Source organism: Rhamphochromis longiceps, linkage group LG8 (genome assembly GCF_057381845.1).
Source record: "Rhamphochromis longiceps isolate RC_006_pf linkage group LG8, R_longiceps_female_GT1.1, whole genome shotgun sequence".
Classification (NCBI taxonomy): Eukaryota; Metazoa; Chordata; class Actinopteri; order Cichliformes; family Cichlidae; genus Rhamphochromis; species Rhamphochromis longiceps.
Window position 1 is genome coordinate 27073447 of NC_140564.1, and position 27283 is coordinate 27100729.

At 38.0% G+C, this 27283-nt stretch overlaps 1 protein-coding gene across 1 annotated transcript; it reads left to right on the forward strand.

Moving 5' to 3' along the window:
• Positions 1-7295: 7295 nt before the first annotated feature.
• Positions 7296-22428, forward strand: LOC146663885 (5-hydroxytryptamine receptor 3C-like). Its single transcript, XM_085416830.1, has 12 exons — positions 7296-7332; positions 9865-9930; positions 13891-13956; positions 14922-15085; positions 15733-15777; positions 15911-16020; positions 20154-20323; positions 20447-20604; positions 21298-21508; positions 21580-21753; positions 21896-21966; positions 22204-22428. The coding sequence occupies exons 1-12, from the start codon at positions 7296-7298 to the stop codon at positions 22426-22428; spliced, it is 1497 nt and encodes a 498-aa protein (XP_085272956.1).
• The last annotated feature ends 4855 nt before the right edge of the window (positions 22429-27283 follow it).

Consider the following 27283-nt stretch of genomic DNA (forward strand, 5'->3'; position numbering starts at 1 on the left):
GAACGTCACTGCATACGTAATCAAGGCAAGCCTCGATACGCGCTTCACAAAAACGCCCCCGAGATTACCCAACACACGATTCGACGCTTCGACACACAGGACACATCACTACTTGCCTGCACACAGTTGTTTTGTGACAGGTTTCTTCCTGTTAAAAGGGAGTTTTTCCTTCCCACTGCTGCCAAAGTACTTCCTCATACGATGTCATAAGATTGTTGAGGTTTTCTCTGCTTTCTTTGCATTATTGTAGGATCTTTACCTTATAGTACAGAGCATTTTGAGGAAACAGTTTTTCTGATTTTGTGTTATGCAAGTAAACCTGCATTTAATTTAATTGAAAGTTTAGAGAGTAAATTTGGTTTCTTTCTCCAGTTTTTCAACACAACACTGTGTCACTAAAACCATTGTTGCATCAGGCTGTAAACTAGTTGTTTCTACTGTAAACTTGGGTATTTCATAGTTTATGTAGAAAGAGTCACTTTTGTAGCAGGCTCAAAAGGCCATCTGCTCTGGCTTCATTTTTCACTCCATGGGGCTGCTGTTTGGCTCAAACATGAAACAGTAAGTAATGCTTATCTCTGTTTCTGTCATAAGTTACATTCCAACAGTCTCCTGTTCGACAAGTGTTACCCCATCAGGATTCGATGAAGTTACAATTAGAAAAACCCTGAAGAAGTATGATTTGTTTGGAAAGACGGCCAGGGGAAAGCCTCTTCTTTCTAAAAAGTACATTACACCATGTATTATGGTTGCAAAAACCAATTTAATTCAATTGTATTTATACAATAGTAGTACAGTAATACAGAGAAAACAGGGAAAACCCCAATAATTAGATGACACCCTATGAGCAAACACTTCGATGCTAATGCACCTCTCCACAGAGGTGGCTGTGAACGTTCAGTCTCTGCTTGCACAATTGTGAGGTTGTTGCAGCGACACCAGCCACTATCAGTGTTTCAAAGGAGCTTGTAGGCCCCGGCATCCTCTGCATAAATAAGAGAGATTGATGAGATGATGTGCAGCATCTGTCCCACTCAGCATCTCCTTGGCACTGAACCCCGAAGCTCTTCTTCCATCTTTCCTCCGTACAGCTGAGCCAAAACCACACCCTACCCATACATTGAAGGTTTAGTTCCTTTGATAAAGGACTTTTATTCTAGAAGCCTGGTATTTTTTTCTCTTGTAACATTTATTTTTGATAATTATAAATTTTGAATATTTGATCATTAACAAGAAAAAAAGTCTTATCTAATTATTCGATGGAATCAATAGAATACTTGGCTGCTAAAATAATCAGCCCCTGCAGCCCTATTCTCCTGTGTACCAAAGCATTCTAGAGTCAAATGAGAGGCTACATGTCCAAGAGCTAAAGCTCGGACCAAGTGGGGTCACGCAACAGGACAATCCAAAGCACAGAGGCAAACAAAATGGTGGAGGAAGAATGAAAGAATCAAGTTGTTGTAATAGTTGAAAGTCCAGACATCAAACTGAAAGAAGTGCTGTAATTAGGAGCTGTGTATGACAAATATGTACAAAACTCAATAAATGTAAGATTTTTTCAGCATGATTAAATATAGAGCCTGAGCAGGAAATGCATCTCAAATCCAAATGAACACATTGCGATATCACAAAAGTTAAAACCTTTGGTCCAAGACTTAGTAACATGACAATGTAATAATTGTTTTAACCTTCTATTCCATCATTTCCAAACTTCCATAACAGGAGAAATCTGTCATTCCCTGTAGCGATCTTCCTTCCTTTTAAAAAGCTTTTCCAGGCAGTATCATTAGCTGTTCCCTGGAATATTTTTCCCAGTGATGTCATTCAGATTGGGAAAGACAGGAAGCTAAAACAATATCACAATAGTTACTCTGTTTTTATCTTTGATTTTCTTAAACTGGAAAACTGAGTAGAAATTACATTTCTATATAATTAAAACAGTGAGAGTACCTTTAGTACAACTACTGGCCATAGGAAAGGTACGAATAAAGCTGACATAAGGTAGAGTTTAATGTGAATGAATGTCACCCCTCTACACTCTGTATGGGTGACCGATTCTATGTGGACTCGGCTCCTACACACAGGTCCATGTTTACATACATTAATTTCCTCAAGACTTACCATAACTTGCCTTACTCTTTAATCTGAGAGCTGGAAAGAGAAGCTCAATATCGTTCTCATCTCCACACCACTGGAGCTTTGTGTAAATGTGGTCATGCTTACTTTGGAAAGTTAAATATTTCAGTTTTTTTTTTAAATTTTGAGAAGTTACTTGAGTTCTTATAACAGACAAATGCCTAACATATAATATTTAGGTCATGTTAAACAGCTAAAAACTCAAACTGCTGTTGCAATTTTTCGTATTCTTTAGTCTGTATTAGAGCAATTAGAACAGCTATCCAGAATAGGGTCAAATCAGACTCCCCGCCCTGGTGTTGAGGCGCTTTGTTTCTGGAAATTTGGGGCACGACCTTAGAGTGTATGGAGGGCCAGGAGTGACAAAATGAATCAATTAAATATGCCATTAAATAATTTATTAAATATTTCATTAATTAATTAAAAGTGGAATTAATTAATTGAATCAATATTTCAATAATTACTTAAAAGCACATTTATTTTGTTTAAAATGTTTAGTAAATTCTTTTTTTTATTTATTCTATTAAAATTTTATTTTAATTAATTACACATTTAATTAATTATTGACATAGTTAATTAATCATTTATATGTTTGAAATTGTAATCAACCAATGAAACATTTAATTAATTATTTTATGGCATATAAATTAATTAATTCTGTCACTACTGGCCCACCATAAATGGAGAGGAGCTACAGACAATATGAAACAAAGATTAATTTGAACTATGAAGCAAATGTGATGGAGAGAGAGAATGAGGAAAACAGAGGACAGATATATGAATTTCAGAGCTGTTTATCACAATATCAGTTACACCAGATCACACATTTGTAGTACTATCACTTAACAGCCATAATGAAATGATAGTGGCAAGACTGGAGGGTTTTAGACAATACCTTTGGGTCTGATATCAATGAGAGGAGATAAGCGGTAAAATATCAAGGCAGAATTGTACACATTTGCAAACGTACGTGTGAGGTACAACAAATATCAGCACTAAAAGGTAGCAGGAGATTGTAGATGGTATTTAGATAACAGGGGTGAAGATTAATTGTCTGGGAAAACTGAAAATATCACAAGTGGAGAACACAAAGGCATCTTGGAAAACACTTACCTTTAACCAGGTAACAAAGGTTGTCAGGACAGCATGAGTGGAACCTGGCAAATCCAAACAAATCCAGACAAAGTCCAGAACAAAAACCTAGGAACAACATGGAAAATGACTTAAGAAGTCAGGAGAACATACACGGGACTTACAAAAGATCTGAACAGATAGACAGACAGTAGACAACAACAAAAAGAAATCACTGTCAATAAACTTTCTCACCTTTTCCAAACACGGCCTCACTCCCTCTACTGATGGAGCACTTGCTGTGGTCTCTCCCACACCACTTATTACATCTCAATATGCTGAAAATAAAGATGCAAACATGTAAAAGCATTTACCCACATCCTGATTTTACCCGAGATTGTGAGGAAATGACTTCCCAGATACATTATGAACATTTATATATTGCAATTACTGCTGTTTTCAAGTCGCTTTACATAAATATCTCAAACACACAGCATGAACATCAGCCTTGAGTGGTTGTTGTGAATTCAAATACTTTTACATTTTAATGTATCATAAATGCTCTTCAATGGTTGTTTGGATGGTTACAGGAAGTTCTGTTATCCTCTTAAAAAAATGCAAGATGTCTGTTTGTTTGAGCTAACTTTTGAAATTCTACTGCTACTGCTACTACTAATACTAATATTAATAATAATTCAGAATTAAGTAGCACAGTTTTTCCAAACACCCTAGTTTGTTTTGGTTTTTTTTTATATATTTTTTTAGATGGTTACATTATTTTACTTTGTACACAGAGCTACACAGTTTTTCACAAAAAAAACAAAAACCATGGTTAAAATTATGAACCCCCCACCTGACCTCCTGAGGTAATTTGTTGTAGTTTTCTACAAGTCTCACACACGTCTGCTCAACATTCCCAGCCCATTTTTCTCTGGCAAACCTCCCAAGCTCCCCAGACTTGATGGTCTTCTGGCTCTGATCTTGGTCTTAGTTTACCCCACAGATTGTCAGTGGGATTTAACTCAGGGTTTTGTGCAGGCCAGTCAGTAACAATCACTTTGGACTTCTAGATTTAAACGTACCTCCATATAAAATGTGAAAGTGTGATTAGGTGGAGGGGAAATGTCCTTCCCAGTTACTGTATTTAAATATATCGGAGGAGCATAGCAATCTACACAAATTGTAGAATCGCTCCTATATATATTTAACACATTAGTTTTACATTTAGCAGAATGCATTGGTTGGTAGGAATTTGTAACTTCACAGTATTTTATGTATATTTATGAATACAGAATCATTTTCTATTAAAGTAAAATAAAATAAAAATTACTGGCTGCACGTTTAAATTATAATTTATTGCAAGTGTAGCACTTCTAAGAACATATTAAGTTACCAGCTTATTTGTTGGAATATAAAGAAAATATAGTTCCTGTTGTAAATCCTGCATTTACAGACACTTCATGTTTTAGCATGATGAAATCAAACTCCTGTCATCTGGTTCTAAAAACATATACAGTAACATAACACTGTTGAAATAAAAGCTTCTTTTCTTCTCATTTCTTGGTATGTCTTTGTGTATTTATTGCACAACCAACAGATCTGTGTGCCTCATTAGACACACAGAAGATACTCCCATGTTAAAAATGTCCAACTTAAGGTATAAAATTAACTTGTTTAAAGACAAGTACAAAAGTTTTGATCAATAAAACACCTTTAGGGCAACTAAAAAGATCCAAAGTTTAAATTTGGTGCTGTGCTGCTTTGCTTGACAACTGTGCAAAATCAACTAGCTCTCGTTGGTGCCTTCACGTGCACTGAGCTGTATCTGTATCTATTTTCCACAGTCTTTTGATCCCTTTTTGAAGTTTCATTGAATGATGTCAAAACAAATAAATGTGCAATAAACTTGCATCTGAAAAATGTTAATAAGGGAGATAACACTAGCTTGTGGAGCATACTGATTTTTTACTCAGTACAAGTCACTCTTTGGGAACACATCAGCTAGATTAGTTCCATATAGTACTGTGCAAAACGCTTAAGTGATCTCTCGTTACTTTATATTTTCTTATATTCCCTCCAGGGGTATAGGCTGTCTTGTGATTTTCCAAACATTCTTGAGCAATAGTTCTCCGGGCTTTCTGAAGGATTAAAAAATATCTCCATCCACATGTAAACGCAAAGACACAGGTGTTTTTTTAAAATGTTTTTTTTTTTAAATTTCTGTTTTCAGTGATCCAAAACAGTGTTTACGTGTGGACGAAGGCCCTAAACGCATAGAAAAAGCTGGGTTTTCAAAAATACCCGTGTGTGTGTGGACGTAGCCTTAGTGATAATGTCCACAAAAAAAAGGAGGAAAGTATATTGTTTTTTTTTGTTTTCTTTTTGTTCTTATGAGAGAATTGAACCCTAAGCTGCGTAAAGCTGACACTAAAGTGCATGCATTTATGTTCTGGTGTCAATACACGCTGAACATGAAAATTACCAGTAGAAGACAAATTGAGTTATTATGTTAATAATATGAACGTTTTCAGTTTTATAGCTGAAGAAGCCTCTTAGATAAAGTGTGAAACATCTTCAGGAAATTTCTTTCCAAGCTTTTCGGACTACAATGACTGGGATGACTGAAAACCTACACTGTCAGTAACTTTCTCAGCTTTTCCAGTCACTCCCTATGCTGATGGAACACTTGTTGTGGTCTCTCTCAAACCACTTCTAAAGTCTCGATATGCTAAAATTAAGATGCAAACATGTAAAAGCATTTACCCACATCCTGATTTTACCCGAGCCAGTGCAGTAAATGATTTCCTAGATATTGTGTTGTTTTACATCAACATCTAACACAAACAATGAACATGAGTCTTGTATTTGTCGATGGTCAAATGCTTTAGCATCTTAATGTGTCATATGTTTGGATTCTTCCAAAAAACCTGTTTTTTTTTATATCAAGTTACTTCTTATAAAGTGCAAGAAGTCAGTGTCCATTTGTTGCCTAAGCTTGTTATCTGTCATATCATTTTGAAACAATAATATTAATAATAAAAATCAATTCACATTTTATACGTTCTATTGCATCACTAAACTTCCACCGTCCCCTTTAGTAGTTTAGTAAGTATTTTCAAAGAGCTCTAGTTTCATCCTATCTGCCCAAAGCACATGCTTCCAGTATGCTTAATATAAAGGCTGTCCTTAGCTGGGTTTAGTGATGATCTTCTCTGAAACTACAGTTCCCAAGATGGTTAAGTCACTCACTAGTGCCTTGGCAGTTGTTCTGGGTTTTTTTTTTAGATACTTCTAACTAGTTTTCTTTCCAGTCTTTAAAATATTTTGACTTCCTACCTTTGCCAGGCTTCTTTTGTACTGTGTGCCTCTCTTTGAATTTCTTGATGATTCTTCTCATTCCTGTTCTTGACACTTGGAAATGCTGTGTAACTTTTTACAGTATATCCATCTACTGCTTTGTGAGCATCAATAGTTATTTCTAAACTGATTTCTTTTGTTGTCAGCTTGATGCATCCTCAAAACAGTTTTTTGCTGTTTTATACTAATTGTAAACTGGAAGATAATCCTCAAGTTTAACTTGATTTTACAAGCTTTGAGCATTACGAAGTTAAAGCACATAATTGCACAGCAGTGGTTTGCCACTTTTTCAGGGGGCTAGTAATACTGACCCTGTTTGTTTTCTTTTTCTTTTTTTAAATAGGGACTAACAATTTTGGTCTCATTTGCATATAAATTGAGACAAACCAAATTTTATGATTTAACTTTTGTTTTTATACAAAATTGTCTTCATATTATATTTTCAAACCTGTGATTTGTCAGACTTTTGGCCCCACTGTGACACTTATGTATGTGTGATACATGATGCAATGCTGGTCACAAGCTTTTTAACTGTAGCATTTAAGATTTTCACTTAGTTTAATTGCTCTGTCTATTGCCTAAGACACTGGTCTTAGGATTGATATTGGGATAAAACCATGATTGGTCTTTATATTTGCCCTGCCCCCTTCTAGGCCATTACATTAATAGAGCAGGAATCATCTCCTGCCCACAGAGAGAGCGATGATCATCACTGATCTTTCAAAGCCACAATGATTACAGGTTTCTTCTTCCTGCTCTTCTTCATGGGTAAGTGCATTTAATTTTTGAATTTTTAAAAATTCATACAGGTTATAATTTCTGCTGCTTTACCATTTAAGGCTTTTATTCTGGTTAAGAAGAAAAGATGATTGCAACATGTATATTATGTGCTGCCATCACTCAGGGTACTATCTCTCATGGGCACAAGGGATTATAAATTGAATTATAAAATCTTGCTCTGCTTCCAACACAATACAAATATGCGTATTTCAGAAATGTGATGCAATGTTCATTTTTACAATTAAATTGTAAAAATGAAAGATAAGGAGAAACCAGAAAGCAGAGCATTACAAGTTTTGGATATAATAAAAGAAACGTTCTTGCTCTAGAAAAGTTTATTAAGATTGGTCATCTATGTACCTGCAAATTTTTGTAGTGTATGTGTGTGTGTTTTGTGTCCAAGATTTAGCCATTTACCTGATTTTGATATTTGTAAAGATTTAGTATTATACACTTTGTATATAAAAAGCAATATCTGTTTCCTGCCTACAAAATTGTGGTTTCTACAGCCCTCTAAATCTGCTGTGGATGATTGGACATCCAAATACTAATTCCTAATGACAACTACAGACAGAGATTAAGTTATGCTTAATTCCTATTAAGAGGTATTCAAGAGAAAAAAAAAGAAGTGTTCAGGAAATTCTGCAGTGGTCAGAGGGGAATGATCATTCTTTCTTGCATTTTGTAAAGTTAAGAATGAATTACCCTCCTGCCTCCATTTCTTTATATTGATCATAAATGATGTGCAGAGAATTCAAGTGCACTTACATGGAATTATTTTTATTTCATAACTATTGCGGCCCTAGCAGGCCCTCCTCCTGAAATTGACCTTATGTGGGTGTCTTCTGCCATATCTCCTGCCTTAGGAGCCAGCTTTTTTGTACAGCTGACTCCCATCAGCAATTAAGAATACTTAAGGCCAGAGAAAAGTGAGCTCTAGTGCCAGAAAGCCTTGTTGGGTTGCAGCTAGTGAGCGATGTGTGTGGTGGTTAATTGCTCCTTCTGTGCAGAGAGGAGTGTATTTGGGTATCGACCCTTTTTGGCTTATTTTCAGTTTATCAACAGTTTTGTTGTTTTCTTTCTTTTATTAATAGAAACATTAATAAAACCTGTTAATTTAACCATTTTACCTCCCTGTCTCCTTTTTTCAACCTGGAAACCTTTTGTTACTTTCCCTCATCCCCTGGAGCTTTTTAGGGGAACAATAACTTGCGAGCAAAAACACAACAGTATGTGCTGTAACATGTCCTTGCTGGAGATTGAGCAACTTTTTGTTGGCAGGTTTAAATTTTGCTGTTTAAATGTTTTATTTTTTAAATCCCAAAAGCTACAGTATATAATACAGGGACAGCAGTGCAGAGGCTTCAGAACTTGCCTTAGAATCCTTTGATTTAAACAGTTTCTTCAGCAGTAATGTAATCCAGTGATTGTTGTCAGGATTTCCACTGTTACACAGCAAACAATAATTGTTAATTATTAATTCGGCAATCTTTTTTTCCAAATTAAGACAACACTGCTGCAGTGTAACTCAGTTTAATGATGTAGCCTGAAGTGTCTTTCAAAGTGACCAATAACATCAGTAACCCGTCCTCCTTTGGGCTCCGCCCCCCAAACTTTCAAAAGTTGATTCTCTCTGGATTATGTTTTTCCTCATGCTTAGGTTATGATATAAAAATTATTCAATAGGTTTGCGCTAAACTACATTCTTCAAAAGCACTATCAAAACTGCATTTTAAATTGTGCCCAACATGATTTTACTATGTTGTTTCGTGCATCTAAAATAACAAGTCATGAAAAATATCTTCAGCACCAAAGCAGCAATTATAAATAGGAAAAAACTGAAATTAAATGTTTGGCACATTGAAATTAGTTTTCATCCTGTCCCATCATATTTTAATTTCTCACTGAAGTGATCATTCGCTGAAAAAAGGAATGTTTCCTTTCCTTCATAAAGAATCTTTTATCCCAACCAAGCATCGGGCCCTTTATTACTGTTAATAATACTGATTACTAAGCATTGATACACCTATAAATCTTTATCTCATGAAGATAAAATAAGACAGAATAGCTACACATGTTAAATGTCATATTACACTTGAAATTAAAAAACACTTACACTGAGTGTTTTTGCTTGTAATAAGAATGAAATCTGTGAGAGGAACAGCTAAAAATTGCTCGAGAATGTTTTAATTGTATGCATTTGTCAAAACACAACTAGTCCCTTATCAAATCATTATATCATACTACAGCAAATCTTTATGAGATAATCAGACTAAACATTAAATGTATATGACAGTTTTTTTGTTTGTTTGTTTGTCTTTTTCTACACATAATGCTGAGGTAGACTGTCCCTAGGTTGATTCAGTGTCACCAAGTGTTTGCTCACAGGCGGTCACCTGATTGTTGCGGTTTTCTCTATATTATTGTAGGGTCATTATTTAAAGTCCATTGAGGTGAATGTTGTTCTGTGATTTGGTGCTATATAAATAAAACTGAATTGAATGTACTTTTTTCTGTCAGGGGGAAATGCCTCCAGCGTAGAGCTGCAAGATGACCAACAGACACTCAATGAGACTATTACCAGAGGTAATGAAAAAACACTTCAAAACTTATTTAATAAAAAAAACAAAAATATGCAGCACCTGGAACACAAAAATGTAAAAATGGACAGGTACATAAATCAACAATCTTTATGTGGTGTGCGTGCGTTCATGTTAATGTGTGTGTGTGAGAGAGAGAGAGGTGGAGAGAGTGACAAGTGGGGAGTGTGTATGTGTGTGTGTCACAAAATGTACTTGAAAATAAAGGTGGGAATCCAAAATAATGGCTCCCAGGAGCCAGAGGCAGACAGAGATTGATCAAGGGGAACTGGGTCATCTGCAGTCCACAAGAGTACTGAAAACCTCACCTTTAATGGCAGATAAGTTAGATAGTTACAGTTAGGTGGTCCATTTCCTACTCTGGCTCTGCTTGCTGGACATCCCGGATGAGTGACTTAATCTCCTGGGTGAGGGATCGGATTACACATGAGGGAAGCAAAATGGTCTCTTCCTTCACAGACTCATCGAAAGAAAATTTTCAAGACAAAGTATTAGGCTTCACATTGAGAGAACCTGGTTTATAGGTTATTAAAACCTATAAAACCTGCTATCTAAAACCTGCCGGTGTCCTGCAGGTTTTAGATATCACCCTGGGTCAACACACCTGAATCAAATGATTAGTTCATTACCTCTCTGGAGAACTTCAAGACATGTTGAGGAGGTAATTTAGCCATTTGAATCAGCTGTGTTGGATCAAGGACACATCTAAAACCTGCAGGACACCGTCCTTTGAGGCCTGGAGTTGCCCACCCCTGGGTTATGGTAAAGCTAAACTGAGTAAAAAATGAGAGCCCAGGATGGTTCCTCAGGATGAACCAGGATCATAGTAGAAGCGAAGCATTGTTTCAGGGCGTCGAAGCTTTGTCAAAACGAGTTATCCCAGTGGAAGGCAACCTTGAGGAGCTAAGTGGGTGAACAGCAAGGCAATCTCGCAAAAATCCAAATACTCACCAATAATAAATCGTTGGTAAAAAGGAGCAAAGCCCAAAAAGTGTTGAAGTTGTTTGCTTTTGAGAGGAACTCACTCAACCAATGGTTGGACCTTGGCTGGCTCTGCCCTTAATTGACCCTTCTTATTCATGAAACCCACAAAGGAAAACAGATTGGACATGAAACTTGCACTTCTTACTAGAGATGGACCGATACCGATAAGTAATATCGGATCGGTCCAACTCTACTTCTTACATTTTACATATGTCATCATTTATTGTGCCCGCCAGTATCTCTAAAGTTACTGCTGGGCTTAACCTGCTGGCACACGAGGCAGTTCGACAAAACTTCATCTCATTCCACAGTAGAAACACTCATCAGAAGTTAGGTATCTGTCTCTTCCCAATGGACAGCCGAGCCTAACCGAGCTGCATGATGGTTTGCTCGCCGCTCTCTTCTGACTCACTCTCTCAGGGATGGAAAACTTCATGGAGGACTCCCAAAAAGTTGATTATGTTTATTTGGATGTAGCGTTTTCAAGTTTCATCACTTATCCAAATGACTTCTTTAGTCTCAGCTAAATGCAGTTTAAACAGTACATCTGCATAATGACTGAAACTAACACCATGGGCCAACAATGAATTGTGAGGTCAATTTCTTGGTCATTAATATGAAAATGTTCATGACATTGATCAACAACCACTGATCAAAGACAATTGATCAGCACCATTCACAGACTTGAGAAATGGCTGCAATAACAGCATTGTAAGATGGTGAAAGATGTACCCTTATGCCTCCTCTTCGATTCAGAGATGGTCTTTCCCTTTTTACAGAAAGCCTCCTTGAATCCTGGGCTGAACTCACTTTATTAGCTGATAAGACGCTATGTTAGGGTTGGATCCTTTGTCAAAAACATGTCTTGGTCTTAAACTTGCTAAACTCCTCAAAAGACTGTTCAAGGTTAGCTTTTAACACTACAAAACCTAACACCTGTGTCCACTTCAAAGCTCATCCTTATAACACAATCATAAAAGTTTTCTAAGGTGCTTGGAAAGAAAAGCTACTGAAATTCTGTAAGATTCTTGAAGGTGGTTCACCTTTCATCCGAGAAGCTTCTTTAATTCTAAAACCAAATGGTGGAGAGTCCCAGGTCTGTTGTGGGAGTTCTCCCTTAAGATCATTTACCCATTATTGATCATGCGTCTCATTACATGAGCCAAGGTGTGAAAAAGGAAAATGAGTAAAGTCAAGGGTTGAAGTGAGATCTGGCATGCGGGGAAAACCTTAAGGCCATGTCCATCTTTTTCTCTCTTTTTTGGCTTTCCTTCCTCGCTGAGACGGCGTTTTCGTTAAGGAAAACGCTCTCCAAAGCGTATACATTTGAAAATGCCATAGGGTGGGCATGATTAAATTATGGTTGCCGGCTGTGACAACCAGCCTCTCCTGACACTACACCCTGCCACAGTGACCGACTGAGAATCACTTTAATAAAAATTAAAGCTCAGTATTATACAGACACAAAAACATTCCCCATAATATATTCATATCCATATATACCATAATATCCGAATCATATCTCACACATGCAAAATCAATAAAAAAAAAAAAAATCATGATTAATGAAAAAATGTTTTAGGAAGTTATTTGCTCTTGGCTGCCGTAAGTTGGTGCTTAGTTAACTTAAGCTTTGTGACGGCTCTGATCCCAACCGTAAAAAAAATGACTTGCTTCCTTTCTTATTTTCCAGTTTGTACATTCCTGATTCCTCTTCAACTCCTCTCCTCACATCTCAAGTCCTTGTATACAAAATAAAAGTCACAAGAAGGGAGAAATTGAAGCAATTAAAAATGAGGCTCTGAAGCAAGCATTTCTAATTTTGTTAAAGTGATGTTGGTTAATTAATTGACAATTGGCACAACTTGCACTGAGCACATGTCATAGATGTAAAGAGTCAGGAGGCCTTCATTTGACCATTGGAATCACTCAAGGAGTTCATGTAATGTGCATGAAGTCTCTTCCTGACAGTTCAGAAACACATGCACATGATGCTGTAGCCTGCTGGAGGTAATTTTGTAGGTTTTTTTTTTAGGGCTGTTCCTGGTTGTATTTGAAATAGATTCACAATGGTTATGCCTCCTAACCATATAGACTGAGATCCCTGAATTTCAAAAAAATGTTGTTTTATACTGTGGCATGTGAAACCCCCAGCAGCATAGACTTATAGCAGCATAACGTTGGAAGGACTTAGGGTCACCTAATCCAGACAGGATGTTTATGAGCGTTTCTTTCTTTATTATATGTTTATACACTGCTGTGCATTTATTGATGGCAGTGTGTCTTTTGTCTTGTCTTCCTTCCGTCACCCCTAACCTGTTGTGACAGGGAAAAGGGAATGTCCACACACATGTTCCACTTCTCCAAAACCACTCTCCTCTTCAGTCACTCATGTCTCCGCACGCTTTGCCACTCAGTTGCTCCTGGGAACAATCACACAGGGTTACAGGAGCAGGTCCAGGGAAAATCTATTTACAAAGAAACACAATCAGAAACTGACTTGTAAACACACAGTTTTAGATACTGCTTGACCGGGTAGACTAACGTAGGCTACTCAACAATCCAGCGACGAGTAGGACAGAACGGCCATTCTAAATAGTGCTCAGGATTGCAGGAGATCAGTGGCAGGTGTGATGATTAGCACAGGTGCGTGGGCCAGAGGCAAGAGCAGAGACAGAGGAGAGAGAGCGAGGGAGGGAGAGAGAGCACAAAACAAAACAAAAATAAACATGTTGCCTAACACCGAACCAGCCAGTGAGACACGGGGGCCATGACAGAAAAGGAGTTTTTCCTTACCACTGCTGCCTTACCAAGTGCTTGCTCAAAGGCAGTCATCTGATTGTTGGGGTTTTCTCTATATTATTGTGGTGTCAATACCTTACAACATAAAATGCATTGAGGTGACTGTTGTGATTTGGTGCTGTATAAATAAAATTGAACTGAATGTACTTTTTTCTGCTAGGGGGAAATGCCTCCAGCATAGAGCCTGAAGATAACCAACAGATGTTCAATGAGACCTTTACCAGAGGTAATGAACAAACACTTCAACAGTTCACAGAAATTCAGTTTATACATTTTAAAATGTTTTTTTCTGCCACTGTATTGTTTAATCAAGTCATAGAATCTAAGAAACTGAAGTGCTTCAAATAAAATTCTGCAAAAAAAATTTGGGGGCTGCAATTTATCAATATTTGTAATGAAGGGGAATTGTGAGATGAGTTAATGGGATATTATGAGAAGATAGTTGCATAAAATTATAGCTATATTGATAAGCAGGGTTTTGTCAAGGTGCAGCTTGGAAAAAGCAGGACTCAGGCACAGAATCTCTAAATGTAACAGTGAAATTTACTGTTTAATTTACTGTGAAATATTGCAACAACAGTTCAACACTAAGGCCTTTATAGAAATGACCACGGTTCAGTTTTTTTTCTTTTTAAGATCCCCTCTGGCAGCTTATGCAATCAGAATTATGATCTGAATGCACTGTTGTTCCAAACACATTTTGCTTTTCCAAGATCATCATATCATTGCTTTCGATCCCAACTTCATTATATACTGTATCAATAAAAAAATTAAAATATTTAAAGCATCGTCCTGGTTGTGGAACACTGGATCAGCATTTCATCCTCTCAAGGATACTTGAGGGTGCATGCGAGTTTGCCCAGCCAGTCTACATGTGTTTTGTGGACTTGGAGAAGGCATTTGACCGTGTCCCTCGGGGGGTCCTGTGGGGGGTGCTCCGGGAGTATGGGGTGTCTGGCCCATTGCTACGGGTCATTCAGTCCTTATACAACTGTTGCAAGAGCTTGATCCGCATAGCCGGCAGTAAGTCGGACTCGTTCCTGGTGGTTGATGGGCTCCGCCAGGGCTGCTCTTTGTCACCGATTCTGTTCATAATTTTTATGGATTATGATGCGCTTAAGATGAGCATGAAAGTTAGCGTTTTTATACCATTTTTATATTCATTGACAATGTGTCTTTATATCATTTCAGAAAATGAAGAGAATAGTACTAAAAGCTGCAGATATGTTGACATTATTAACCACCTGAACTTGACCCAAGACAAGGATATGTACATTATGACAAGGCCTGTGGAAAATTACAGTGATGTTACACCCGTATACCATATTATGGGAGTTAAAGCCATCTTAGATGTGGTAAGTTGTTCTGGCTAATGTTGCTGCCTTTCAAATAATGAATAGGTCATTGTTCTGGGTCTTTGACCCAATGTTTTGTGTTTTTTGGACTTCTGAATTCTGTTTTCCATGATTTGTTTTCAGTGTGACTATTAGTTTCCTTACTGTTTAGTTTTTTGACATTTATGTATTTTCTTTTTAATTAAACCTGACAGAATATTTGTTTCTTTTTCTTTTATCTGTAAACGTCCCCTTCTAAAACAAACAAACAAACAAACAAACAAACAAACAAACAAACAAACAAACAAACAAACAAACAAACAAACAAACAAACAAATCATGAGCTTTTTCCACTGGAAAATGTTGTCGTCCACATTCAGTCAACATTGTAGTGTACTGCCTCCACTTTTGTTTATATGCTGTATCATAAAAGTAGATTCTGAAAATAACACACACAACGTGTTAAACTGTGCAACACATCAAGGGTGTTAAGCTTTTAAAACACTTTTTCAGTGTTTACACATTCTTACACATTTTTTTTATTCCTATCTTTCATAACTTTTATTTGACTATTTTTGGGGACTTGCTCACCCTTCCTTCCCCACATGTGGAAAATCAACTTTGAAGCCTGGCTGAACTAACAATATGTTTGTTTTCTTTGCTCACAGAGGAAAACTGACCAGAGCCTTGTTTCTTACATTTGGGTTCAATATGTGAGTATTCTCTTGGAAATACACAATTTTCCGTTGTTGAAATTCAAATGTGTTATAATCATTTCTTTTAATCCTTTCTTTCTGTTTTTCTCTGCTTGTATCTTTTTCTTCTCTTTCACACCATCCTGTGTAGCATTGGTGGAATCAGTTCATATCTTGGAACCCAGATAATTTCTGTGGACTTGAAAATATAACATTTCCTGCTGCAAATTTGTGGATGCCAGATATAACTATTGAAGAAAGGTAAATTTTATATGGAAACGCACCCACACTTACAGATGCACATATAGTCACTAATGATGAAGACTAAGTATATATTTTTTAATTTATCAAATGAATTGCAAACTGAAAAGGAATATAGCCAAGACAAGGTTAGAATTAACAACTGCTAACTTAAATATTGACATTGTGCTTTTAAACATCACTCTTATAAATCTCAGCCTCACAGAACCTTGATGTTCTAGCTGTCTGTCTGTTGAATATTATTTTGAAGTATTTTGCAGTGTGCTTTAGTAAAGTGCCTCCCAGTTGTCAGTTTCATAGGCATTAATGCACCTCCATACCACACGCAGGTGTTTTGAGTTGAGTGCTGACAACAACCCATCCTTGTTCTCTTTAGTCCAGAATATGCTGTGTCAATGATTTTAGAAAAAGAATATACAATTTCAATTTGTCTGACCACAGAACAATTTTCCAATTTGCCTCAGTCCTTTTCAAATAAGCATCGCCTAGACCTAACAGCATAAAGGAGGACAAGTAGGTGAGTTTTCTTACTTCCAGAAAAGCAGAGCCAGTGGCAGCTTAAAAATCAAAACGTGAAATGTGACCATGAGAACTTCGCAAGAAGTTCTCAACTTATGTAAACATTTACCACTAAGCCTCAGCACCCTTTTTTTTTAAAGCACATAAGGCGCTTGTCCATATGCAACAACAGCCTATTAAGTAACAAAATATCTGCATCTGAGTGGCCATCCTATCTGGAATACACTGTCAGATATCACATGAGAGTAAAGGAAGTCTGGTGGAATCAGTGTGACCCATGGTGAAAAAGGGGGATAAAGTGGAAGAGCTATTACAGTGAAGAGAGGGTGGAGCACTGCTAAGAGGAACAGTCATGACAGGAGCACATAGAGGCTGTTCCTCAGGTCTTCAAGGGACATGTGGGAGAATAGGAGGACAGAAAGACAAGGCTCCTGCCAAAGCAGTGAGGTATGGGTGTGATGTGAATGATGGGTACTCCTGAAGGCATGTGAAAAAGTGTGACCAGGTGGTTTGCATAAGCTGCTGGTGTACCTGATGTGGAGCAGGTCGCCACCGGACTGGTTCTGCATGCAAAATATTGCCAAAAGTATTCACTCTTCTGCCTTGACACACATGAACTTGAGTGACATCCCATTCTTAATCTATCCATAGTTTTCACCTGATGTCAAAGCTACTGGGACATGCCAACCTGGCAGGCAAAAACAGCACTGTGGTCCTTTGCCGTCTACTTGTTGAACTTGTTTGAGTTTAACGCCAGATAGTTGATGTAGTTTATGTGCTATCAGATGCACTAATTTGTGTTTATTTACAGCTGCCAGAAGGATGTAAAGTATGGCATCAACATATGAACACACCTCTCCTAACCCTGCCTTAGGCCAAATTGCACCATCCCTGCTCCTCCACAGTAACCCAGGCAGTTAGGGGTTTCTCATTTAAACTGTAGGAATGATTTACCTGGCGTTGAAAAAATACTTGAATAACTTTACTTGCAATACACAACATCAATGTGACAAATTAATTCTGTGTGGACTTTCTGGCACTTTTCCACACTGCAAATGTCCAGGTCAACAAACTGTAAGATTTAATGTGTTTGAGCTAGTTATGTAGTGCTTACCTTTGCTTCAATGATGAACAAGTTCTTGTACTTCACCTGTTCCATGGTGGCATTGTTTACCCATCCAGATCGAAAATGTATATAACTGGAACTGAACTGGAGCTCTGCGAGAGAAGTCACCACTTTTAGGGATTTAAATAAAGCTGCTGGAACAGAATATGGATCACAAGTCTCCAAAATTCAGTTTCTCTTCAAATCTTTGTTTTTCCTCCATGGATAGACGAGCCAAGACAGATGAACAAACAACCACCTTTGTCCTACATTACTACCAACTGTCTATTTGTGGTCACAATGGAGTAATATTTTGCATGTCAGAGTAGTGAGTCTGATTGAAAACTATGGATAGAGTACAATATGACTGTAATAATGACACGTCAGACATGTCCACACATACATGCTTTTCAGCATCTTTATTAACACTTATCAAGTTTGCTGCTACAAACACGCTCAGTCAGCTGCAGCTCTGCAGCTCACAGCCCAACTCACATCAACAACTACACTGAAATCCAGGACCTAGAAACCTTTAACCCGGTGAGGTGTAATTGCGGATGCCCTGCAGGTGCGTTCACCTCCCCAGCAGCAGGACCGCTGACCACGCCCCACCACATACCTATCGCCCAACTGAGGCCGGGGAGCCATCCGGCCGAACCTGCTCCCCCCCGCGATCAGGAGAGGGGACTGGCCCAGACCGTCGGCACCCCCGGCCCCTGCCCATCAACACGAATGTGTTCATTCAGTGGTGGCAGTTACGAGGTTGGTCCGGGGGCCAACCATGTGGCCTCCGCCTCCAGCAGGAGAAGCCCCTTGCGCAGCTCCTCCACCTCTGGCAGACGTGGACCCTCCTCCGTCTCTGGCTGTGCAGGTTGCCGACACGGTGGCTGCTCCGTGGTCCTCTTTCGAGGAGCTGGGATGGGTTCAGGCACTTACCGAGCCCCAGCCACTCCCCCATAAGGAGTGGGAATGGGTGAGGGGACAGGCTGCATCCTGGCTGGTCGCATCCTGGGGGCCGGAAATGACCAGACCTTCTCCACTCCCATGCACATCAGTGGGGGTCGCCGTGGTGCTGACCAGGACTGGATCAGAGCCGCCAAATCCTTTGCATGCTGCACTCGACCTGGTCCTGCAGTTCTTCTCGCCAACACTGCAACACCACCACCTGCTCCTGCTGTGTGGCTGCCAGCTCGGCCACCATTTGGGCCAGCTCCTTCCCTTCCTAGCGATTTAGCTGTACAGGTGGTGTGGCGATTGTGAAGTGGAGACTGTAGCTGCTGAGGGTGAACTACTGCTGAACCTTTGGATGGCCGACAAAACAGATCTTCCGATGTTTTCAGCTAAATCGCTGGACATGCTGGTAGGCAAGAAGTGAAGCAGCAATATTTAACACTTAGATTTAACATTTAAAATTTTGTTTTAAATATAAAAAGTTACAAATATTTTACTAAATGTTGTAAAAAAAAGACTGGAAAAAACATGTTTTTGTAAGGTTTTGAGCTAAATGTGGAGAAATGTTGCCGTTAATTTCAGCATGTTTCACTTTACAAATGGTGCCCCATAATCCTTGAACCTTCCCCCAGAGAGAGAAACTTTCACAACAGGATTGTCTACAGAAACATGATTTAAACATCCATAGCTTGGTTTCAGGGCACACATTAAGTGTACATGACTGCAAAGCAAATGTGTTAAATTTAGTTATGTGGTGGAGAGGAAAACTCATCGGAGCCTGAGCTCCCAGATGCTGCATTCACATTTCTCCCTGAAGTACAGACTGACTCTGGGTTAACACTTTAAGTCCTCACAACTCTCTGGTTGCTTTGGAACTAATCCTAGACTCGGAGGCAGCAAGTTCAGTCACGCAAAAAACAGAGTTAACAGCCTCAGAGGGGATTACTGTCTCTTTGGACTCTGCTAGTTGAAAAGCACAGTGGGTTTTGGAATGATATTCAGAACTCCCCATCTTCCCCCACTAGAAACAGTCTTTGACATTGAATCAACAGGGTTTTCAGTAGAGTCAGATGCCAAATTAACACAAACAGAAGCAAAAACATAATCGTTAACGGCAGAACTAGATCACAGCATCAGAGTTGACTGTCTCCTGATTGGTGATTTCAGTACTGGAGCTAAACAGTTCAGAAATATGACCCCTATTATTTTCAAGGGAACGAATTCAGTCTTTGAGTTCATAACATAATCACAATCGTCATTGCTGCTATCCTGACCAGGAACGCTGAAACCAGGCGAATCGTCCATGTTGAAAGCAGCCAACCCCTACTCACTCTCTTGATTCTACATCTAAGGGTCTGGAGTAAATATCAGAAATACTCACTACTAGACGGTTCGTGGACAACAACACCACCGGTGGCGTTAGGTGTGTTGCAGCAGGGACACATGGAAAAGTTTCAGGACACCAGCCCTCGATGATTGGAGTTTGAGACCCCTGCGCTACACTATATGTGCGTACCATATTTTGTGCCGTAATCTGTTTTCATTTGCTCTCATACAGGACAGACAAGGACAAAGAGACTAAAAGTCCTTATCTCTTAATTCACTGGTATGGTGGGGTCGAATACACAAATGAGCAGGTGGTGACAACTGCCTGCAGGATGCGTGTCTACAAATTTCCCTTTGACATTCAAAGGTGCAACATCTCCTTCAAGTCTATCATGCATTCTGGTGAGTCAATATCAAGTTCTACTTACATGTGTTTTTCGTACTCTCATATATATAAACCATGAAATATCACAACACATAGTCCTTTGTTCATCTGCTCACATTTATTTTTCTATTCCATTTTAGATAATGAAATAGAATTAATTTACAACAAAAACAATAAATCGATGACAACTTTGACACGCAGCATGATGTGGACCCAGTACGAGTGGACATTCGAGAACTTGACAGCCACAAACAAATCCAGCATTATGTATCCACATCAAACTGTAATTATTTACACGGTAAGTACTTCTTAACCTCTTAGGTCCTGGCGTCCACATATTGGGACATCACATTTTAGGTTTAGACCACAATACTAAATTTTGCAAAGATTTCCAAATAGCAAAGAGAAATTAAAAATGCATGCCATGAAAGGGTTTGGGTCTTAGGAGGTTAAAGCAGAAACACAGATGTGGAAATTGAGTCATTAGCCACATTTTAATAACATTTGTAATGAAAACAAAATTGCAGTTTGTTTTGAAAGGGTTTTAAAAACTCAGCAAAAAAGTTGTTTTCCTTGTGGTTTCGTTCCCCCTGAAGCATACACAGCATTTATTGGACAAGTACTAGATTTCTTTATCCTCCTAACCCTCTTTTAAGTACAATCTAAAAAGGCCTGCAGCCACTTACCACATCCTCAGCACATCATGGCTTATACTGTAAACTTGCTGTTCCATACAGAAGATTATCAAAGTTTACTCCTGCTATGCTGGAAAAAAAAAAACACATCTGTATCCAATAAAACTTTAAAGCAAAGCATTTGTCCTTGTATTACAAACATTATTTTATGTTATTATAAGTTATTGGTCATATTTGATAAGTTCTTAGAGGAGACACAATTGCAGGCAGCACAAGAAACCAACAACAGCTAAAAGGCAATAAGGAATTCTTTATTATTATTATTATTATTATTATTATTATATTTTATTGCACAGATCACGATGAGAAGGAGGTCAGTCCTCTACATTGCCAATTTCATTTCTCCAGTGCTCTTCTTCTTGGTTCTGGACTTGGCCTCTTTCCTGATCCCAGATGCTGGAGGCGAGAAACTCAGCTTCAAGGTCACTGTCCTGCTCGCTGTCACAGTGTTGCAGCTTATTCTGAATGACATTCTGCCCAGCACTTCAAAAAAGGTTCCACTTATAGGTAACAAAGTGGGGTTTATTTGACTGAATGCATTAATAAATTACATTACTGACATAGTCTGCTCTCCTCAGCTATCTACTGCATTGGGACTTTTACCCTGATGCTGCTCAGCCTCCTGGAGACTATTGTGATGATGTATCTGATTGAGAAAGACTCTGCAGCCCATCACAATGAGACAGATGAAGAGCAAAACCTGAGTGTAAATTGTGGAGACAAATGGTGCAAAGCCAACTTCTGTGTTAGAGGTGAGATTATCTAAACTCATGAAAACAGGTTTATCTTTAGTTATGGTTAAAATACCCACACATTAACATTAGCATTTACATGCCATTTAAATCTATCATTTTAATTGTGTACCCTTAATCATTTTGTCTTATATCCTCCCAGGAATAAAATCCAGTGACTGTGCATCTGTTTGTGATGAAAGTGCCGATGAAACACAATCTGTGACTGAAAAGGTGAGACTTTAGCTACACTTTAAAGGGCTATTTATTTAAAGTGAAGTATAAAAATCATTGAGCTTGCATTTGAGAAATTACTTAGAGAAAGAGATCAAGATGTTTGTTTGTATATTAGTAGAAAACCCTTTTATTTCAGTCACAATGGAAACAAACCATTGTGTCAAATGTAGTAGCAGTCAGTGGCCTAAATTTGTTGATAACTTTCTTTAAAATGTAAAAACAAAACTTTTGCAGAGAAGCAGCGACAAGCTGACAGAGGTGTCCCTTGGTCTTGAACAAGTCTCAGATGAACTGAGAAAGATTGGGAAAACAATAAGTCTGCTCAGCAGTAACGAGAAGGAAGAGAAGTTCGGATACTGGGCCAGAATGGTAAAAAAAATCAACAGGGCTTACTTCATTTTTTATGTCACAGCAGTCACTGTATTTTTGTCAGTTCTTGTTTCAAGGTGGACCAGCTGAAGTAAAATAAAATATGAATTCATTAAAAGAGACAGAACTTATGTATTATTTATTTTTTTCATAAATGTCATTCATTTCAATCAGTCCGAAGAAAACAAATGTCCCATTGAGTACAGGTTGGTAAGGTGTTCACTTCTTATATTTAGTGATCTATTTAGCATCATCAGAAATACAGACCCACAGCTGAAGAAAAAAAATCAGATATTTAACAGTGATTTCTGCTCCACTTTACTGTGGTGGTTTCAGAGCCCCAGCGTAACAAAAGCTGCAAGGAAATGACATTGTTATTTGTCGCATATTGTGTAGCATCGAAATTGTGAAATTCAGCATCAAAGGTTTGGTTTCAACCAGTTATGAGGTAAACTTGTGTAGTAGTCTTCATGACTATTTTCAGTGCTCCTTATCGCAATAGAAAAATTCCAACATTTAAAACATTATTAAAATGTACATTTATATTTAAGGTGGTGCAGTATGACAAATTATATCAGATGATGATATTAAACTGTCTATTGTTTTATATTATACTTAATTCTTCATTTTGTGCTGTGTAAAAACAGTAATGTGATCCTTTGCCCTCCAGCCGAACATCTTCGAGTTTAACTTAGTCAAAATGCCAGATAGTTGCTGTGCTATCAGATGCACTAACTAGCATTTATTTAAAGCTGTCACAAGAACATCAAGTTCAGCAACAGCATATGAGACACCCAGCTAACCCTGCCTTACAGCCCCTATCACACAAATCCCTGCTTTTACCTGACACTGAAAAAATACTTGATCAACTTTATGTTATGGCACAACATTAATGTGAAAATGAATACTACCGGAACATTTCTGGCTATACAATGTAAATGTCCAGGTCAGCAAAATGTAAGATTTATGTGTGGTAACTGTTTAAGCTAGCTATGTAGCATTTATCTTTGCTTTAAAGATAAGCTGTTTCTTTTTCTTTACTTCCCACATGGCGATATTATTTACCCATTATTTACAGATGGAAAATATATGTAGCCAGGGCTGGACTGATAATCTGTGATATCAGGCATTGTCCCGCAGGACCGGCACACTTTTTATACGTATATATCTGAATTTACAGAAAATGCACTATATTTAATGTATGCTTTTATTGCAATATGAGACCATATCACACAGCTTTATATTTCTACTCCTTAGCCTTTAAATGATTTTCTTGTAATTATGGTGGACCTCATGTCCAATTTAAATTACATTTATTCTTTGCTTTTTGCAGTCAAAAATAATGTTTCAATATATATTTAGGACATATATACATGTTTAATGTTCAGTAAGCTTCACCACAAGCCTCTCAGAACCTACAGCCCCTTTATGCACCTGCATGCTTTTGTTTAAATAATTATTGCACACTTTCTGTAAATCCAATCAACTTCATTTCACTTCTGAAATATCACTGTGTGTGTCTCCTATATGATATATTTAACTGACATTTTTTATTGTAACAACCAACGATTTATACAGGAAAATAATGATTATTAACAAGGTTGCCCAAACTTTGGCATCCCACTGTATTAGTAAACTTATATCTTAACATATAAGGAAATTAATGTATGCTTAATTATTTCTATTTCTTGCTTCTTGGCAACAAATCTTATACTGCTCAAAGCTTGTTTATGTCCCCTGAAATGGTCCCACATTTGTAAGTGGGTTGAGCAGCAGAGTTGGTTATGTGGATTATGTTCAAACTGGGAGCACAGACACTCCTAGAGTGGTTATCTTATGTCTGTTCCAAGCATTCCACATTTGACTGATTTGTCCTATGGCCTGTGCCATTCAAGTTGATGTTCTGCAAAGCCAAGTTGCAGTATTATTTGGAGTAAGCCCTACAGATTTGCAGTCAAAGTTTACAGGACGACATGGCTGACAGCTCTCTATCCAGACAATTTGAAAGACACTGCACACAGTCAATCTCCGATCTCGTAGGGATGGCAGGAGGCCTGCCATGACTGCCGTTCACCATCAGGTTTATCCAGTGTCTGCAACATGTGCACTGGAATTAGAGATGGACCGATCCGATATTACGTATCGGTATCGGTCCGACACTGACCTAAATTACTGGATCGGATATCGGAGAAAAATAAAAAATGTAATCCGATCCATTAAATATCACGAAAGCACCTCACAAAACTTGCAACACGCCGTAACTCACCTCAGAACGTTAGCACGTCGGAGCAGTATGCATCACGTGATAGAGCGGCTGTGGCATGCGGGACCTGTCGGTGGTCTGGATAGCATTTGGAGCTTCGCTAGCAACCCCGCATTTCATCTCCGACAAAGTTATCCCGAGAGAAGTAAAGCAAGTTTGTAAGTCCATCTCTGAATGTTTGTAAAGCATTCCTGCGTTAAGCTTAACAAGCGACTGCCTCTCCTGCTGCTACTTCGATCATGAAACTGCTTAATGATCAGCTGATCGGCTTTTCTGTCGCGAGTCCGTGTCTCTAGTTTGCTTTTGGCCCACTTTGCACCAGAAAGAGGAAACCAGCGGCTGAACAACAGCAGCACGTTTAAGCTTGATCAGCTGTTGTTAGAATGTATTTAATATTAGTTTCTACTCCAGGATCTTTTTCTACGTAGCTGACGCTGGTAACTGTGCAGGGGCGGATCTAGCAAAGTTTAGCCAGGGGGGCCGATAGGGCATTAACAGGGAAAAGGGGGCACAAAGACATACTTTTCTTTCTTATTCTCATTTAAAATGTCTAGCTTTTAATAAATAATTATCTGACACCCAAAGTTTTAATTTGATGCAAAATGAATAGAAGTCCATTACTGTATATAGTGACTATTACGTCTAATATATATACCCTAATAAGCTATAGTACTTTTTCCCTTTGGGAAGGTACCATCTGTGCAGTCTGCAATTTTGTTGAAGAAAGATGTTGAATCTATTTAATATTTCTTGAGAAATAACTTATTTCTGTGCATTTTTTTTCACACTGCATCAAATTAAGGTTGATTACGTCGATTAAGCATCATGAGGTGGAGCGTGAGGGGTGGTTCCCTATTTTTTATTTATTTATTTTTGTTGTTGCTGGGAGTTGGAACCCTATTAGTTAGGTTGCTTAATATTTATGCTAAGTACTCTTTAAAATACCAGAATAGGGAGGATGGTGCAGGTTTAAGTTTATTAGATTGATCAGAATTGCTGAACTATGAAATATTTTTTTTGCATACAGGTATAACAGAATAGCTTTAGTGTAGTTGTTGTTTTAAACTTGAGTATGAACTTATACAAAATGCAGCAAGATATTTAAAAAACAGTTTTGTTGATTAAAAAACACTATATCGGATTCATATCGGTATCGGCAGATATCCAAGTTTATGATATCGGTATCGGACATAAAAAAGTGGTATCGTGCCATCTCTAACTGGAATCTGAACATTTGGAAGAAAATTATGCTCAGCAATGATTCCAGGGTGGAGAAGTGTGGAGAAGATGTGGAAAATGGAGTAACAGCTTTTGGCGGAGACAGTGTGATGGTGTGGGGCAGCATCTTCCTCACTGAATAAACAAGGCTTGTCATCACCGGAGGCAATCTGAATGCAGAGAGATATCGAGATGAGGTTCTGCAACCAGTGGCGATGGCATATTTCCCCAATCTGGGACCAAACTGATGACAGTGCTCGCCTCTGAAGAGCACGGCTATCAGAGGCTACCTCCAGAATTTGGGAGTGGTGATGATAGAAAGGACTGCCTGAAGTCCTGACCTAATACCTATTGAACACGTATGGGATCAGCTTGGGCATGCTGTTCTTTCCAAAATCACCAACTGTGGCTGTACATGGCTCTCATGTTACTGAGCCCCCCATTTGATAAATTAATGAATTATTAAATTGCCAGTATGTCTTGTTTCTCCAGACTTCAATCAGACAATCCAATAAACAACACCAAACATAGAGTCAATAGCAGAATAAACTGTTTTGGCATTGGTAGAGAGAATTTTGGTGAGTTTGTAATGGGCACAACCCAAATACTAGACTTTACAGCTCAATCCAAATCCAAATGCATTTTCCTTACAAACATGGCACCATTTAAGGGGAAACAAACAGGCTTTCCTAGAGTATAAGATTTATCACCAACAGGAACTGTTACAACATAAGAAATAATTAAGCAAAAATAAATGTATTTACTTTTTCTGCTAATTTTATATGCACACATAATGGATATTTTTGCATGTTTTACACCATAGATACATAACACATACTCATTTATGGCAACAGTTGCAGTAGTTAGCAATGTGTACCTGTTAAGTAATATACTGAATGTTAATATTCTTCTGATCTTGATCTCAAATACACAATGTATATATTAAATATACTGAAAGTGTAGCTCTTTGAAGACTCGTAACTCATGTGTTGTGGGAATATAAAACAATATAGTTGATTCCTGTTGTAAATTCTACATTGACACCTGTAAACTATATAATTCATGTATTAGCATGATGGAATTAAAGTCATATTATTTGGTTCTAAATACATGTACAGAACATGTAGTCTTGAGTCACTTCTGTGTTATTTTATTTCTCTCATTCCAAGAGGCTAAAGAATTGTTTAGCTTTCTGAAGATCTTTCAGAGTTTTTCTTTGGACTTTGGCTGCTTTTCCACTTATTTTCAGTCCAGTCCTTAATGGACTGGTAGCTGATCATTTTCAGAATTAATGTGTTTTGTTAGTTTGCCACTTAATACTCAACTAAAAAAAAAAAAAAAAACTCAAGGGGAGAACTACTGCTACATTTACATATAGCATAGAACTTGGCAAAGATCCAATTTAATTTTAAATTGTATATTTAGACCCATTGTTGCTAGCAGCCTGTTCTCAAAAAAAAAAAT